This window comes from Ursus arctos, unplaced genomic scaffold, assembly GCF_023065955.2.
Source record: "Ursus arctos isolate Adak ecotype North America unplaced genomic scaffold, UrsArc2.0 scaffold_18, whole genome shotgun sequence".
Lineage (NCBI taxonomy): Eukaryota > Metazoa > Chordata > Mammalia > Carnivora > Ursidae > Ursus > Ursus arctos.
The window spans coordinates 58448777-58466509 of record NW_026622852.1 but is presented as its reverse complement, the minus strand read 5'-3'; the positions used below and the strand labels follow the sequence as shown (position 1 = coordinate 58466509).

The following is a 17733-nucleotide window of genomic DNA, read 5'->3' as shown; positions in this document are numbered from 1 at the left end:
AGCACTGAGGGTCCGGCTTCCGTGCCATCCCCGTCCAGGGCGGCCATGTGACGAGCCACCTCGGGACTGGCAGGTGCCACGGGGGAGGCCCCACGCCTGGTGCAGTGGGAGGCCATGGCGGCGCGGCTTTCCCTCCACGCCCGGCTCTGCAGCAGCGCGACGCCTCGTCCCCCCCTTGCAAGGCAGCCGGCCGGGAGTGGGGCGTGGGGCGTCCGCCGGCCTCTGCAGGAGAGGGGCAGGCTGTGTGCTGGGCCAGAGCCCCGGCCTTGGGCAGAGGGTGCAAAGCCCCAGCCCCTCAGCCCCGCCGGGAGGGGCACCCACAGCCTGTCCTCCTCGACTTGTATCTCCTTTTGCAAATGTCTGGTTCCGGGTGCATCAAAACCCTCCACTCCAGAGGCCAGAGCAGCCTCAGCTGCGGCTAGCGCTGTCACGGCGGAGCCCCCCGCCGGAACCCCACTCTGGGCCGCGTGCGCCAGGCGGCCACGGCAGGAAGGAAGGGGCACTCACCTTCTCGCCCTTGGTGCCCTTCAGACCGCGGATGCCATCTGCCCCCTGTGCAAACACAAAGGAAAGGGAGTGAGTCAGAGCCTCCCCGGATTTCTCGGAAGGAAAGGGTCTACACTCCAAATACCAAGGAGGGTGAGCGCTCAGCGGCCCCAACCCAGGCAAGCTCCCTCGCGCTCCCAGTGTCAAAGGAAGGGCTCCGTGGACTCGGACCACCTCCTATCACCACACCCATGTGAGGCCCCCCGTGCCAGCGATTCCCAGGTGACCTCCACTGACATCCCACCCTCTGCCAGAAACATACGCCTCTCTGAGATCTGGGGAGCAGGTGGGATGTGAGGCCTCAGCACGGGCTCTGGAATCAGGTCCCGGCCCCAGTGCTGTGGCCTCTGACACAGTCCCAGGTGCCTGGTGCCTCAGTTTCCCCATTGAAAGTGGGGGTGAAGACAAGCATTACCCTGTTACTGTTGGTGGGAGGAGAACACCGGACAAGCCCCAGCACACCGTGTGTGCTCAATTACCAAGAGCAATGTGCTACTGTCATTCTGTATTATTAATACGTGATAATAGATATAATCATATTAATCACCGATTAATAACAATGGCAGCACTGCCAACAATAATCAGCTCAGAACATACCTCATCTCTGTGCCAAACAGGAACTGTAAGGGAGGGACATGTCCCTGTCCCTGTGACACCCCCCACCCCGGTGTCAGCACTGCGCCCAGGCCACATAAAGCCATCCGTGGAATGGAGTTAGGTGGCCATGATCTCGGCCCTCCGAGCAGGGAGCAGAACTGACCACCGACTCCCAGAAGCCCGCTGCCTGCAGGACCCCAGAGAGAGGCCGGGCCTGCCATCTGGTTCCGCCTGAGGCTCCCAGCAGAATGGCCAGGCCACCTCCCGGGGTCCCTCGGACTGCCAGCAGCCCTCCCGCAGCAAGAGCTTCGCACAGACTGTGCGGGTTGCGCCTCCTCCCAGGGACTGAGCGGGAGCCCTAAGCCAAGCTCGAGCCAGACACGGAGCTGGGACTGGCCTGGGGGGTGCGGCCTCCTCTGGGGCCAGGCGGCCCAACGCCTTAGGGTAGAGGAGTGGCGCAGTTACCATGAAACTCTGATGCCCTGGGGGCTCGGGCACCAGCTTCCTCCTCCTGCCATGCTGGCGGGGCGGTCTTCCCCTGCCCACCTTTCCTGGACCTAAAGTTCTACCGTTTCGCGACCCAGGTCAGAGGCCGGGGAAATGTGGCCCAGGGGCCAAACAGACCACATCTCTGAGCCACAGCTCTGCTGACATTCAGGGCTGGGTCACCTGTCACGGGGGCTGCCGTGTACACAGCAGCGGTGTTGAGCGGCACCCCTGACCCCTAGCCATTAGATGACAGTAGGCTCCCCCCGAGGAGGGACAGTAAAAAAATGTCCCCCGATGTCCCCCGGGGGCACGAATCTGCCCTGGTTGAGAACCGCGGGACTGCAGCATCCACTGTGGCCCTCGTGGGCCAGCCCTGGGGGACAGAAAACAAAGGAGCCGCAGAGGGACAGGGCTTTGCCCAAGGCCTCAACAGACTTCATATTCAGGCCCTTCCACCAGCCCGTCCGGCTCCTGCAGGATGGTGGATGTGACTTTGCTGACGGTCAAGGCCACACAGACAGCTCTCAGAAGGGTGGGGAAATGAAAGCACACAGAGGGGCACTTCCCAGGAGGAAGGCAGGACTTGGTGGAGAAGAGCCAGGCCTCCCTTACCGAGGGCTGGCCATCCCTACCGGTGACAGCTCGCCACCTCCCCGCCCTGCGCCATCACCTCCCTTGGGCGCCTGCTGCCCCCCAGGCTGCGGACTCCACTGACAGTCTCCAAAGCCCGGGGAAGGAGAATGTATTTCTCTAATGAAAAGAGCGTTCATTGCTTTTCCTCCCACTCTCTGCTTCCAAGTCTAACTGGATCGCTTGTGGCATGAATGAATTTTAATCAGATAGACAAGATAAGAGCACCCTCCATAAACATTTTAAAGCAAACACCTTTCAGCTCACAGACACGGCATTATGCAATTAGCCACGTACGGAGCTGACAGACGCTTTTGCTATGCGACAAGAATTTGTAAAATAAACACGCGAGAGCTCACATCATCAGCATTTCTGCTAAATAATCATCCTTGTAAGACTCACTAGGCGTGCTGCTAAGAGCCTGCTTCGGGGAGAAAGCAGGTCTTCCTAGGGCTCCCGGCCCCAGGGCAGGCAGTCTGCAGCGGCTCGGGCCCTTGGCACGCTGTGACTCCTGGGACACGTGGCAGGTGGCGCGGGGTCTGGCCCGGGGCACTTGGAGCAGAATAAGCAGGTCTGGGTCTGAGTCCTGACTGAGGCACCGATGTTAGGCTAACCTGGGGCACAGTACTGAACCCTGAGGTCTTGGCTTCTCCATCCTTCACAGCACAGGCCAGCCACGATCCCAATGGGCAAGAATGTCCAGGGAGCACGCAGCATCATAAACGACGTGGCCTGGCCACGAGAGCCCGTGGGTGTGTTCTTGCAAACTGCTCGGGCTGAGCGAGCTGTGTGTGTATACATGGCTACGTATTTCCCTTCACATCGAGTTAAAGTCATTCTGGAGGGAAGACTCCATTAGCTTTCTTCAAGCCCCAGAACTACCTGGAGCTTCCAGATGCTAGGCCATCACCATTCTCGGAGAACGCAGAGCACCGCCAGCCCCCCGCCCAGCACACGTTCTTCGGGGCACATCCGTCTCCATATAAACGTGCCTGGCGTGTCCAGAGAGCCGGCGTGACTGGAGATTACATTACGCGACTCAAAGCAAACACGGTTAGCTCCGGCGGAGCAGACGTGCTGTGGGTGTCGCTCTGGAGCTCTGCGCCCCGTTTAACCAGGTTCCAGGAGGCTTGCAGCGGTGGAAACACAATTGTGGATAATCAGACATTTCCCACCAACACCCCCACCTGCCCCCGGCTGCTCGGTCTGCCCAGGTGTTATGCACGGGGACGGGCTCGCTCTCTCCGGACACACAAAGGGCCCGGAAGCTGCCTTTCTCAGCATCCCCATGAGAGAGTGCTGGGCTCTTCCCCTGGCTGAGGTGTGTGTCCCTGGGGGCTTGGGAGGGAGCGGGAACTGGGTAACAACTAGAGCCGCGTCCCGACAGATGGACAGACGGCCACCGTCCGGCTGCCTGTGTTGTCACAGACTCACCAGACATCCCCTGCTCGGGATCAGCCCATCCTGGCCCCAGATGGTCACTCCCTGCCTGCCCAGGCCCTCTGTCCCGGGATCCTACAAGCTCGGGGGGACCAGGGCTGCCATGCCCTGCTAGCTGAACCCTGACCTCCAGAAAGTCGTGAAGCACCAAGAATCTCACCTTGACTCCTCGAGGACCCGGATAGCCGATGGGGCCCTGGGGGCCAGGAGGGCCCTGAAATGATAGGGGAAAGACCATCAGCTCTGACTCGGGTGGGCAGGCATGGCTGTGTCCTCCTGGGTCCTCCCCACACAGCCGGAAAGCTTGCCTTCCACCAGCAAAGTCCCCCTGCTCTGAGCAGAGCGGGCATCCCAGATCAGACCCTTGGAAGAGGCTCCTCAGGAGACACGCAGGACCTGCTCCCACAGGACCCAGCCCCCCCCCCAAGAAGGCGGACGTGCAGGCCGTGTCCCGTGATGAGTAAGAACACCAGGGACCAATCCAACTGTGGCCCCGGCCCAGCAGGGGGGGTGTGGGAGTGGGGCAGCGAGATGGGGACGGGGCTCTGATGCTTTGGGAGGGCCGGGCTGCCCTGAAAGGAGCACAGACCCAGCAGAGGCACCTCAGATGACATGGGACAGCCTCTGGCGGGGACAAGGGGAAAAGGGCTGACTATCTGGGAAGGGATGCCGTTGACAGCCAAAGGGCCTTGCTGACCACTGTCCCAGTGCACCGAGCGGGTATGAGCCCCCCAGCACACTGAGCAGGTGCGAGCCCCCCCCAGTGCACTAAGCGGGTGAGAGACCCCCCCCAGCGCACCGAGCAGGTCAGTAGGAACCCCCGGCCCAGGACCTGCATGATCACCCAGCTTTTGTGTGGCCAAGGTGATGGCTGTGCCTGCACCCCCATGTGCAGTAACCAAGGGTGGGGAGGGGTCACAGGGACCTAAAAGGCTGTGGAGGTCCTCGTCCCCATCCCCCGGCTGGGTCCCCTGGGCACAGACACTGGAGGAAGGGCCCAGCTGCCCCCACTCATTCCCTTCTGAACCCACCTGGCCTCCTTTCTCTCCTGGAGGGCCTTCTTTGCCAGGGTGCCCCTGTCAGGAGAGAGAAGGTGGGTGTTAGTGGCCGCCCCCCCATAGTTGTTGTCACGTGTGGGAGGGAGAGCCGGGCCTCCCATCCCTTTCCCCCCACGCCCCCAGCCAGAGAGGTGGAAGTCAAAGGCATCAGGCAGCCGAGTGTGGAGCTCACTCCCAGCTGTGTGGCCCCGGGCCAGTCCTTCAGCCCTGACCCCCGGCTGTCCCCTCTGTAACGTGGGATCCGTGGCAGGCCCAGCAACAACCCGAGCTGGCGTGGAGGAGAACGTGCTTCGATGCCCGCAGGTGGGATCCACGCACGATGATGTCACCGGACTCACTAGCGCCCAGCCCGCCCCCACGTGCAGGTATGCCGCGACCGTGACAACAAGGCATTCGCATCAAGGATTCTGTGCCGAACAAGGAGGGATAACGTGGGACCGGGGGTCTGGACACGCTGGCTTCCCAGACGGGCAGGCGCCATGCGGTCTGTAGGACACACTTTCTCATGCTGGGGGACGTGAGGGGGGGCAGGCTGGTGTCAGGACAGAGGCCACATCCTGTCATTCGACTGGGGTCCCGGTGCATCCCTAAGTCTTCGGGCAGTTTGCCTCCCAGCCTCCCAGCTGGTGCAGGCTGAAGGGCCGACCTGCTCCCATGACACGGGCTCGGAGCCATGGCCCAGCAGACGTGGTCACGGCCCCCGGGCCACCACGCTGTCTACCTGAGCCCCAACCAATCCCATTCTCAGAAACGTGAGCTCTTGGACTTTCCAGCCAAGGTCGGTCATTAGTTTTATACCTTTGAGTTCACGAGGCAAGCCCAGAAATAAAAGCAGAAAGGGAAACCCTTCTGTGTCTGGACATACCCCCAAGGATTCCGGGAAAGAGGCCGTGCGGTGTGGTGAGGATGCTGGCAGGGCAGTGTCTGATTCTAGGCCTGGTTACACCCGACCCACTGTGTGACCTTGAGGAAGTCACTTGCCCTCTCTGGGCCTCCACTGCCTCCTGTGTCAAAGGAGAGGGTGGACTAGGTGTCCTTTCAGCTTGAGCGTTCTAAACATCGAGGGCTCTACTTCGAGAACACAGCAGCATGGTGGGGACCTAAATCTCACCTCCAAATAAGTGATCTGTGGGAGCTCCTTTTTCATTAGTTGTGCAACTGGATTTAATGCTGTTGCAAACAGCCTGCCCCGAGGGCAAAGCAAGCGGGGAGCTACACCCTCTGCAGGGCGGGGTGCCCTTAGGGAGCCTCAGGGCATGGGGAGCCTGGGGGTGCCCGCCTTTGAGGGAAATCAGGCACCAGATGGCTCACACCTGCTGCTCTGGCCCAAGGGGGACACCGTGTCCGCCATGCTGCCTTTCAGAAACAAGGCTCGCGGCGCCAGCGCCTTGTGGTCGTGGGGCTGGGCCCAAAAAGTGCCAAGAAGAAGGTGTCCTGCTTCGGGGCGACCGGGAGGGAGTGGATCCTGCCCCCTCTCTGCCACGTGGCTTCTGGGGGATTTTACTCCAGCTTCCAGCCACCACAGACGTATTTTGGTTAAGGACCTGGGGGCACGGGGAGGGCAGCTGGGGGTGCTCGAGCCCCGGGCTCCAAGTGACACACACGCTAGGGGCAGGCGGTCGTGTGCCTGCCCCGCAGGGTCGCTGCGGAGACGGAAAGAGCAGGTTTGCAAAGCACTCAGGACTGCGCCCAGCACGGTGCAAAACGCCAACATGCGTCAGCAATTACCGTAATTATAAGCGTTATTTGAATGGAGCCTGAATTACTTTAGGTGCATTTTAAGTTGTATTTATAGAATGAGAGCAACTGCGAGGGGGGAAAGCACAAAGCACACTTATTAAAAATGTCAGAACAGAAAAATATTGAAAGGAAATACATCAAAATCAGAGATTGACTTTCCCCCAGGGAAAGGCCCGCTGTCTCCCCTCCTCTGCTTTGTTTGCATTTTTGCAATACTCCGTAACGAGCATATACTTGTATAATGGAAAAATAATAAAGCTTAAATTACGTGTAGTTGATATTTTTCTGATTAAGAAAGTAATATATGTTCTCTGTAGCCCATCAGGCAAGTGGAAAAGCGGACGAGGTCCCTCATAACCTCGCCGCCCGCAGCAACCCTGGCTAATTGTGATACGGTCCCTCGGATCCATCTTCCACATACGCAAAACTGGCATCGCGTGATGCGGTTTTAATGTAATATTGCGTGGTGGGCCTTTCCTCATGTCACCGAATGCTCGCCGAAAGTCGGTTTTTACTGGCTCTGTCATATTCCTTCGAACCATGATTCACGTCCCCATCTCCCGTCGTGAGCTCTCCGGGATGATTTAACCACGCACCCCAGCACGCGTCTGCCCGAAACACTCCCTCCTTCTGAAGGGCTTTAGATCGACCTTCCTTCCTGCAGCCGAAGCCAAACCCAACCAACTCGAGGGAAGGAAGAAACAAAACCCTCTCTTTAAGGGTGACCGGCAGCGCACGGCCTCGGGAACCAGAGTGTTCCCATGTCCCTACCCCTGCAAATTCACGGGAGACAACCGGCTGGCTTGTTGGAGCTGCGACACGGGTTCCCAGTGGCGTCTGCCGCGTGAAGGACCTGCGGGCGGCCACACTCACACGGGTCCGCCCGGCATTCCTGTCTCAGGTTGGCATGTTCGCTGGGAGAGCAGAAGTGCAGAGCCCAGGAGAGGCAGCCTACGGGCCCCACGGGCAGGGGGTCTGATACGTGGGGAGAAAACTGTACCCTTCAGGGCGCCTAGCGTGTCGGAGGAGATGTCAGCAGGGACGGGGCGGGGGCCGCCCCGGCGGGAGCAGGCAGGTCAGGGAGGTGGGGGTCTGCAGCCCGCCCCAGCCCGGCACGCTCTCCCCCGGGGGGCTGCTGCAGGAGACGCCCCTCACATCAGACGCCGCGGACCACGCACAGGGAGAGTGCCCGCGAGGAGACGTGCCGCCTTCCGTACGTGGGTCTGCCCTCTGAGAGGGCGTCAAGGTGGTTTTCATTTTGTTGTCATTTCATTTACTTCGCTAATTTGCCTTAACAAGATGTGTTACTTTATAATCAGAAGAGGAAATTAAGTGTGAACGTAAGTTAAAGGAGGGAAGCGACATCCGATGTCCGCGCTCGCAGACGCGTGGACACGGGGGGACGCGGGAGGCCCGGGGCAGCTCAGGCGCGGTGGGGCAGGTGAGCCGCTGGCTCAGAGAAGGACAGGGCGGTGGCGGACCTGCGATGCCCTGGACGGAACCACGCTCCACATGGAAAGGGAAGCAGACGGTTGTGCCTTAAACAGTCACCAATTAACTGTCACCATATTGAGCTCTTGCTTCATCCTTAAGGGCTTGATTAGAACAATAAAGTACGCCCTGTCTGAAACAGGTAACTCAGCCGGTCTTGTTTTTGGAAACGGGCTGTGTATGCAGCACCACCTGAATCCTCTTTAAAAAACTCAAATCCCCAAATCCCACCAGCAGCTTGCAAAGAGGGCGGTGGGTGCAGATGAATCCGTGTATACTCACACGCACTGACCCTGTGTCACCTCCCCACCCCACCCTCCCCCGACAGCTCAGCTGCGGATTGGACCCGTCCCCGGCTCGCTATTTCTAGGCGCCATCCGATTTGGCTCCACAGCTGTGCTCACACATTGCAAACGGCTCGTGAATACCCTTCTTCCCAGTGTGCGATCGCTAAAAATACACTCGGCGCGCACGCTGTCCTTCCCTCCAAACACCAGTGACAGAGGGGCCGGCTCGGGGCCCAGCCCACCCTCCTCGGAGTTAAAAATGCAGGCTGGGCTCTGGTCGTGAAGCAGCACCCCGATAAATAACTCAGGTTCCTATTCATGCAGTCCCCACCCCTTGATTGGAGCCCATTATGGAAAAGTGTGTCCAAAGCCCAGTAATTACTGAGCAAGCAGGGTCGCAATCCATCAGGTCTTCATCCGAGGAGGTGGGAGAGAGGAAATGAGGGGAGAGGGGGGTGGCCTCGGGCCTGGGCGCCAGGTTTCCGCCCCTGGGGGTCCCCAGGCCAGGCACTCTGTGAAGGGGTGAGGCGGGCAGGGTACTCACCGGGGGTCCATCGGCACCGGGCATTCCTGGGAGGCCTGGTTTACCCAGGGGACCCTGGAACAAACCACAGACCCCGTGAGCCCTGGGGTCGCCTCTTCCCTGGGCTGCCCCACCCTCCACCTGCCCCCAAGGGCACTTCTCAACATTTCTGCTCAAAGAACATTTGTTGAAATGGATGCTCAGAGGCACGGAAGCTTCCAGCAACCAAAGCACCCAGAGCGGGAGGACCCTCGCCCTCTGCTGTTTCCCGGGCCTGCAGGTTTTGCTACCGAACAAAATCCGCCCGCCAAGCGCAGACAGGCGGGGTTCCCGGTGCTGCCGGCAATCTGTGGTCCTGAGAACCACACCAGAGACGCAGCTCGGGGCCAAGTGAAGCACGTGGGTTGAGCACAAGCTCTCAGCAGGTGCCCAGCATACACTTAGGGTCGCCAGATTTAGCAAACACAAAATAAAACAACACCAAGACGTCCATTTAAATCTGGACGTCAGGCAAATGACCAATATCCGAATTTAACCGAGTACCCTTGTTTGCTTTTCTTCCTAAACCCGGCAGCCCTCTACATACCTAGACAATGAACGAACGGGTAACTGAGTGAATTTGTGATCAGTGAAAGACGAAGATCCCCACTCTGCCCCTGAGCTCTTCCGCTCAGTGCAGAGGGAGCTGAGCCTCCCTGCCTCTGGGGGAGGACAGAAGCACACACGGGCTGGGGATGCCCAGCACTCCCGCGGCCTGGACCCCGGTGGGATGAGCTTCCCATGGGCGGGAACACACCCTGCCAGCAGGTGGGACCGTCCCTACACCTGCACAGCCCACTCACCTTTTCTCCTGGAGGACCGATAGCACCCTGGGGGCCTGGAAGACCCTAGGAGAGGAGGAGTAGGGCGGGAAAGGTCAAGGCAGTTGGCCAAACTCCCCCCTGCCACCCGTCCACCTTTCCCAGCACCCTCTCCCTCATCCGGGCACCAACGACCGGTTCTAGGTCACATCTAGGCTGTAGGTGCCTTTGGCTGGGACTGGCAGCACGGGGCCCAGGGCACCCCAGGGGTGACCCACACCTCCCCGCTGTCCCCTGCCACTCACTTACCTGGGCACCTGGGTTTCCCTGCTGTCCCGGGGGGCCGGGCTCTCCCTGGGGGCCCTAGAGGGAACAAGAGCAAGGACACTGATGGGGACTCTGGTGGGCAGGCAGGGAAGCAATCTGCTCTCATGCCCAACACCAGCGTCAGAGGACGATGCCCAGGCAGGAAGAGGCAGGTGGCCCCATGGCAGAGGGGAACCAGGCCCTGGCACCTGCGAGGCTCTCCATGCTGACCCCGATGCGAGGGGTTGTTTCCCCCAGCGCAGCCAGACAGCCGCCAGGAAGGAGTCCAGGAAGGGAACGGACCAGACAGTATTCTGTTTGGCAGAATGTTTCCCAAAACCTTGTGCTAAAGTCTCCTGGTAGAGCCATGTGACCTACGTCTCGTGGGCTGGGCTCACAGTGCAGGCCCCTCACCGGGGCACAGGGCAGGGAGAGGGCGAGTTCCCTCGGTGCCTGTGCGGCTGTGGGTGGGCTCGAGTGGGAACAAGCCCGGGCCGTGGCGGCCAGCTCTCCCCCTGCCAACTCTGTGCGGCTAGGGCTCAGGGCCTGCGCCCTCCTCCTCGGATCCCAATCCGGTTTGATGGCAGCAGGCAGGTGGCAGACCCCGGAGACTTACCACGTTTCCTTTCGGGCCTGGTTGGCCGTCCATCCCCGTCACACCCTGGATGAGATGGAAAGAAAAGAAAACCAAGACAGAATGCTAAAGAGTTCACGGTGCTCACAGGGAAAATCCCACCCACTCGGCTTGGTGTCCTGGCCACGTGTCTTGGGATGGCACACCCTCTGGGGACAGGGCAAGGGTTGGTCCTAAATAATCCCACGGGCTCAATCAGACAGGGGTCAGTGGAGCTGCCGGGCCGCAGCATCGGGTGGAGCAGGCCCGGGGAAGCCACCCACCGGGACAGGGCCCCACCAGACCCACAGGCTGCCTCCTCCCAGAACCTTCCCAGGAGAACATGAGGCGCCCCGGGGACTGTTGATAGCAGCACGTGCCGTGTGAGGAATGGGAGAGCCGCACAGCCCGCTGGCCTCCGTGTCCCCACCCGCAACGCCACACCTGCTGGAGGGCTCTCTGCCTGTGAGCAGCAGAGCCCTGTGGCCCTCAACTAGCCCTGGGCAAGTGTCCGAGTGGACAGACGTGCAGAGGTGACAGGCCTTACCGGAGGTCCAGGAGGGCCCGGGGGCCCCTTCGGCCCCAACAGACCACGCGGCCCCTGCAAGAGGAATGAGCAAGGCTGTCCACACTTGGCCAAGAGTCCCCACCCCAGCGCTGCCCCAGGCAAGTCCTGCAGCCTCGCTCCTCTCAGAGCCTTTGCTGCCACGCAGGTGTCCACATCTCCCCAGGAAAGCATGGCCAGTGCCCTGTGCTCGCCGGCGTCACCTCCTCACCCCACCCCACCTCTCTACCTCGGCTCTGGGAAGCAGAGGCAGGACCCAGCAATTAACGGGCGGCTCAGACCGGGGATCAAGGGTGTGCCCTCAGAGCAAGGGGAGACTTTCAAGTCAAGGGGGCTCTTTCACACTCGCTCAGGGCAGGCGCACACAAAAGCTCTCCTCGCGGAGGCCACAAAGACAGTCTGTTGCACGGTGCGCCTTTGTCCACGTCTCATTACTGGCTCCTCTCAGATCTCTCCATGCAGGGACACACAACTGCATTTCTGATGCCAGAAGGCGGAGGGAGGACACACTGATGGGGACGTGACAGCCAAATGCAGAGACAACGCGTGGGGCTCAGGTTTTTCCTGGAACACCACATCCCAGAGCTCAGCCCCTCCCTCCCCTGCAGCGAGGGACACGTGTGCGGACAGCCCCTTGTGCTTGTGGAGGGACACGGCCCCAAGTCACGAGACTCAGAAGGCGGCACAGCAGAGCCGTTGCCCACCACGCGAAGGAGCCCCATCCCAATCCACTCACACCCGTCCTGCTGGCTGGGAGATCATCCAGCCCTAACCAAGGCACGGGCACCCTTAATTTTGGTGGACGCTCTTCAGATGCCATGGAGGAGGAATCCTTCCCACGCTCGTTGCTATGTAACTGTTCCCTTCGTCATTTAAATGCCTGGCCCTGTAAATGCTTTCTAGGAGTTAATAACCCAGAAGGTACCACTTAGACGTGTGTTAAGGAGAGAACTGGGTAATGGATCCTCTTTAGGGGCTAATCAGACATCCAGGGTGTAATTCAGTCCCCAGTGAATGTGTGAGTGCAGCCCCAGGCTCTCTGTGCCACGTCCACAATATCTTTCCTCGGTTAACATCGCCAGGTGCATATGGCCGTGGCCACGTGGACAACAAAAGTGAGACACTTGAAAAGTAACCATAAGTGAAATGTAAATGGTGTTCTTTGTCACCAAGGAAATGTGCTTGGGCCACGAACAGAGGTCAGCTTGGGAAAAAGAGTTTGATGCCACGGGAAGTCCACCCTGATGGAAGGCCCCAGTTTGGGGAAGTGTAGACATCAGAAGGGACGGCAAACTGTCTGATCAGTCCCTGCAACTGCCTCGGACACCTGCCTGGTGTGCTCTGGGCGTCCACCATGCCTGCAGCCTAGACACCCCCATGAGGGTCCTGGACGCCCACCATGATGACCCTGGACACTCACCATGATGACCCTGGACACTCACCATGATGACCCCGGACACTCACCATGATGGCCCCGGACGCCCACCATGATGGACCTGGACACTCCCCATGATGACCGTGGACACCCACCACGATGACCCTGGATGCCCACCATGCCTGCGGCCTGGAGTCTCAACCACAGCCCTCCAGGCGTTAGCTTCTTCCTCCGGGGAAGGTCATATTTGCTCTACCAGCCTTTCTAACGTGCTCCTTTCTTCCCTCCTCGAGAATCCCCCAGATGTGTCTCTGTTTCAAGGCTGACCCCTCTGTAATCTATGCTCTAGGTCGGTCCCTGGTTCTGCCGGAGTAGCCTCCTCGAGCAGCCCGTCACCGCGCTGAGGAGACAGAACGCGATCAGGACTTACGGGTTCCCCAGGCAGCCCTCTGGGCCCGACTTCTCCATCGTCACCCTGTGGGGGAGAAAAGAGGCAGGATTTTAGAGACAAGTTCTGAAGGCTGGACGAGAGACAATGCTTCCGGCAGTTGTGCAGAACGATGCTTTGTTCCACGGCCGCTTCCGCCTCTGCCAGATTCACCATTCCCGGTACAGCTAGGAGCCCGAATGTCCTCACTCCCAGAAAACTGCAGGGAAAAGGTGGGATCTGGGGCCCTGGGACACTCTGCTCAGGAGGTCACAAACCACAGCTCCAACGAGGAGAAAGCTGAACGGGAAGAATCATGTGAGCAAAGATCTGGTTACCTTGATAGATAAGGAGAGGGATAGAAGCTAGACAGAGATGGGAATAGGTAGCTGGGTAGGGAGGGAGGGGGATGAGGGATGATGGGGAGGGAGGGAGGGAGAGTGAGAGGGATGAAGGTAAGTGACAGGGACATGAGTGATGAAAGCTGGGGTGGAAAGGAGTCACAGACGATCACCAGATCCCCGGGCCAACCCCAAGGCAGCCTAACGTTAGCCCTCTGCCAGGGCCCTACACACAGCTGGGGGGTAAACCCTTCCGGCTGGAGAAGGAAATGCTGCCTGGCTCGACTGGTCCCAGATCAGGAGCTGCTTATCCACACCCCGCTTCTCTCCGTCAGCGCGCCGCTCCCTTCTCTCTTCCCCGCACACGCACACGCACAGCCAGGCCTGCACTTCTGCACACGCACACACGCACACGCACAGCCAGGCCTGCACTTCTGCACACGCACACACGCACACGCACAGCCAGGCCTGCACTTCTGCACACGCACACACGCACACGCACAGCCAGGCCTGCACTTCTGCACACGCACACGCACACACGCACACGCACAGCCAGGCCTGCACTTCTGCACACGCACACACACACACGCACATGCACAGCCAGGCCTGCACTTCTGCACACGCACACACGCACAGCCAGGCCTGCACTTCTGCACACGCACACGCACACACGCACACGCACAGCCAGGCCTGCACTTCTGCACACGCACACACGCACACGCACAGCCAGGCCTGCACTTCTGCACACGCACACGCACACACGCACATGCACAGCCAGGCCTGCACTTCTGCACACGCACACGCACACACGCACACGCACAGCCAGGCCTGCACTTCTGCACACGCACACACACACACGCACATGCACAGCCAGGCCTGCACTTCTGCACACGCACACACGCACAGCCAGGCCTGCACTTCTGCACACGCACACGCACACACGCACACGCACAGCCAGGCCTGCACTTCTGCACACGCACACACGCACACGCACAGCCAGGCCTGCACTTCTGCACACGCACACGCACACACGCACAGCCAGGCCTGCACTTCTGCACACGCACACGCACACACGCACACGCACAGCCAGGCCTGCACTTCTGCACACGCACACACGCACAGCCAGGCCTGCACTTCTGCACATGCACACACGCACACACACACGCACAGCCAGGCCTGCACTTCTGCACACACACACACGCACACGCACAGCCAGGCCTGCACTTCTGCACACACGCACACGCACACGCACAGCCAGGCGTGCACTTCTGCACACAAGCATGTGTGGACACGTGCACGTACATGTGTACATGAAGTCGTGCTCACATACACGTGTGCACATGACCCCTGAGCGTGCACACACATGTACACACGTATGTGTCCGCACACATGTGCACACCCAGCCCTGCACATGCATACACACGCACACACCTCCTCTGATTCAAGCACAGACCTCCGGGACACCCCTGCTCCCCTTTCTCACAGTGCAGTGAACTGTGCTGGGACGCAGGCGGGAGGTGCCCTGACAAAGCCAACCTGAGAGCTGGTGAGGACAGAAGCACGGCCAGGGCCTGCCCGTCTGACGCCCCACCTGCTCCCCTTACTCACAGGGCGTCTACACCTTTTCCCTAAAACCCCCCTAAGACCCCAAGACACAGTGTAAGTGACTGGGGTGTATGGAGACGGGGACTTAAAAGCCCCCTGTGTGCTTCTCTGACACAGGATAATGGTACTTAAGTCTAACACTGAGCCTGCAGCCCCAGGAAGACACCTGACAAACATGGGACTCTGCCGCGGCCCCTGGGAGGGGGACTCTGACCAGCCCCCTGGGAGGGGCCCAGCTCCCGCTCTGGCTCAACCTCGGGCACAGCATTGGTCCCCGCTGCACGCTCCCAGCCCGCTGCCCCACCCCCACCTCCAGAGCCAGGGGCGGTCTGTCCCAGACTCTCCACCCTCTCCCCGAATCCCGGGCTCTGCCACCCACTGCCTCCCGCTGAACCATGAGACGAGCCGAGACGCTGAGTTCACAACCTCTCCTGACACCCCTCCTCCACAGTGACCTGGGCACCTGCCTCCCAGAATTAGGGGCCCTTTTTCTGAGGTCGGTAGCAGGTGAAAGCCACTCGGGGACGCCACGTAGCGTAGGACCAACAGTCAGGCTAATGTTTTCACCTGCTTTATCTCAGGAGTGGCTTGCAGGCTGTCCCCACATCCCCACAGCCCATTTGCCCTCCACGACCCCCTCGTCCCCCAGCTGCATGCCTGGCAGCCAAGCGCTCTGCTACCAGCGTTTCCCAGAGGTTCCAGCCCAGACCCCCTGCGGGGACAGGCCGGCGGGTACGTACCCGTTCTCCATCGTCTCCCGGAGGTCCTGGTGGCCCAGAAGGACCAGGGTCACCCTAGGAAGTCAAGCGGGATCAGCGTTAGGCCCTTGGGAGCAGCCCCCGCCCACAGCAGCAGCAGCCACGTGGGCTGTGCAGAGGGTCCTTGGCAGCTCGTGGTGGGCCCAGCCCCACGGATCAGACAGAGGTTTCTCTGGGGAAGGCTCACCCCCCTCCCTTCTATGCCCCTCGAGTGCGGGGCCTGACAGGCTCTTTCATTAGAAGCTGCCCAGAAGGAACCCGCGTCCCTGGGCTGACCTTCCACCAGCAAAGGCAACGTGTCGGTACTGGTTTTCACTCCCCACCCCCGCAAGTTTCTTTAGGGACCACCCTGGACGGGAGGGGGCCCAGCCCCATGCGAGAGAGCTAAGGCCTCCTGAGAAACACGTCCAGTGCACAGATCCATCAGGACCTCTGTGCTGGGAACGCTCAGACAGGATGCTTACCCGGTGGCCCTTCTCTCCAGGCAGTCCAGCCAGGCCGTCAAAGCCGCGGTCACCCTGTGAGGGGACAGAGAGGCTGCTAGGAGACCACGCCGCACGCGGCTCGGTCGCCCTACCTTGGGCCGCGGTTGGGGAGGTGTCTGTGAACCCTGGGCCCCAGGAACCCTGTGTGCAGTGACCCCTGGCCTCCACTCACCACACACTCCACTGCCTTGGGCCTATGTTCCCGGGCTCTTTTCCCCAAACACCAACAAAAGCCAGAAACACAGAGGTGACTTTTGTCCTTGGGCCACAGACTCTGAGCCTCGCTGGCGGGGTGACCACGGCAGCGCCGGCACGGGCGCCCGTCTTGCTCACTGCTACACCCTCAGCGCCAAGCACAGCCCGGCCCGTGTAGCTGCCCATACTCACCTGGCGGACGGGCCGGCACGGGCTCCCCGGCCACCCCGGGCTGCCTCCTGGAGCCCACACAGAGCCCTGTCTCGTGGGTGTTACAAACCACGTGGGGAGAGGTCGAGAGTAAGCTAATTCAGGTTCAAGATACGTCTGTGGTTGGAAGAAGACTGAGGTCTACTGGGAGAGATTCAAGAAACCCTTCTTCCCTCCTGCCACTCGGGGGACACGAGACCAGAGCCGCGTAGCAGCTCAGCGTGCGTAGAGAGCACCTGAGCTCACCCGCACCAGTGACTAGGTGAACGGATGTCTCGGACACCTGGCGGGTGCGGTGACCCGTTTTCTACCCACTCCGGGTAACAGCAGCTGTCCACGCCGTGGTGAGCCCACCGCACAAGTAAGCCTTTCCTCTGGTGCCGCGGCAGCTCCCCCAGGGCTGAGATGGGAGCCCTGCGCTCACCCGTGTGCACGGTCTACTCGCTCCCTGCCACACCGAGGAGCGGGTGTCCCCATGCCGGACAAGAAGGCTCCCTGCCCGTGCACTTGGCATTCCTCGTGTCACCGCCATATGTGTGACCTTGTCGTCTGTCCATTCATGGTTTCCGTAGTTGGGATTCTACCTGCCCCCCCACGCCCACCACCCACTTGAAAGGAGCAAATTTGCCCCCTGAGCAAACTAGCTGCAGCTGTCATACCTGCTTGTGACATTCACCCCACCAGCCCGGTCCTCGTGCCAACATGTCAGAGAGACTGATCCAAGCAGAACCTTCCTCACCCCCAAGGTCCCACCGTGGACAAGCGTGAGTGTCATGAATCATTACTTGTCATCAGAATTACAGCCACCACATCACCAACGTGACGACAGTGATGGCGGCCACAGTTCCCAGGCCCCCAGGAGGTGCTGAGCGTGGCCTACCTTGGGGCCAGTCTGTCCGGGCATCCCTCTTGCTCCGTCACTCCCAGCTCGGCCCTGGAACAGAGGAGGCAGACGGTCACGGGGACCTGGGAGTGCTGGCTTCCCGGGAGGCCGAGCAGAGTCGCACAGCCCCACGTGGCCGGGCTGGTGCAGAGGACCCAGACCCAGGGTCCTGGGGTTGCTACGCGCCTCTCGACGTGGCTCCCATCCTTCTGAGCCTCGCCATCTGAAACGCCAGATGCAGGTAATGTCACCTGCCTCTCTGTGTTGGGGGGGCGAGACCATGATGCAGGAGAGCCAGCAGGCAGCTCCGTCTGCCGAGAGAGCGTGTCCCGACAGCAATACACAGCCCGCTTCCCTTCCACCGTTCAG

The 17733-nt window shown here is 60.5% G+C and overlaps 1 protein-coding gene across 2 annotated transcripts in view; it reads right to left on the bottom strand.

The window, feature by feature from the left end:
- COL5A1 (collagen type V alpha 1 chain) overlaps window positions 1-17733 on the bottom strand; it is a 158797-nt gene that overhangs the window by 54362 nt on the left and 86702 nt on the right. For both annotated transcript variants that reach the window (XM_048223084.2, XM_048223085.2), the window contains exons 17-28: window positions 17362-17415; window positions 16056-16109; window positions 15574-15627; window positions 12891-12935; window positions 11068-11121; window positions 10524-10568; window positions 9911-9964; window positions 9644-9688; window positions 8823-8876; window positions 4734-4778; window positions 3863-3916; window positions 508-552 (exon numbers count right to left, since the gene is read on the bottom strand). In XM_048223084.2, the coding sequence (XP_048079041.2) occupies window positions 508-552; window positions 3863-3916; window positions 4734-4778; window positions 8823-8876; window positions 9644-9688; window positions 9911-9964; window positions 10524-10568; window positions 11068-11121; window positions 12891-12935; window positions 15574-15627; window positions 16056-16109; window positions 17362-17415 (603 nt within the window). The remainder of the gene's footprint in view (window positions 1-507; window positions 553-3862; window positions 3917-4733; window positions 4779-8822; window positions 8877-9643; window positions 9689-9910; window positions 9965-10523; window positions 10569-11067; window positions 11122-12890; window positions 12936-15573; window positions 15628-16055; window positions 16110-17361; window positions 17416-17733) is intronic.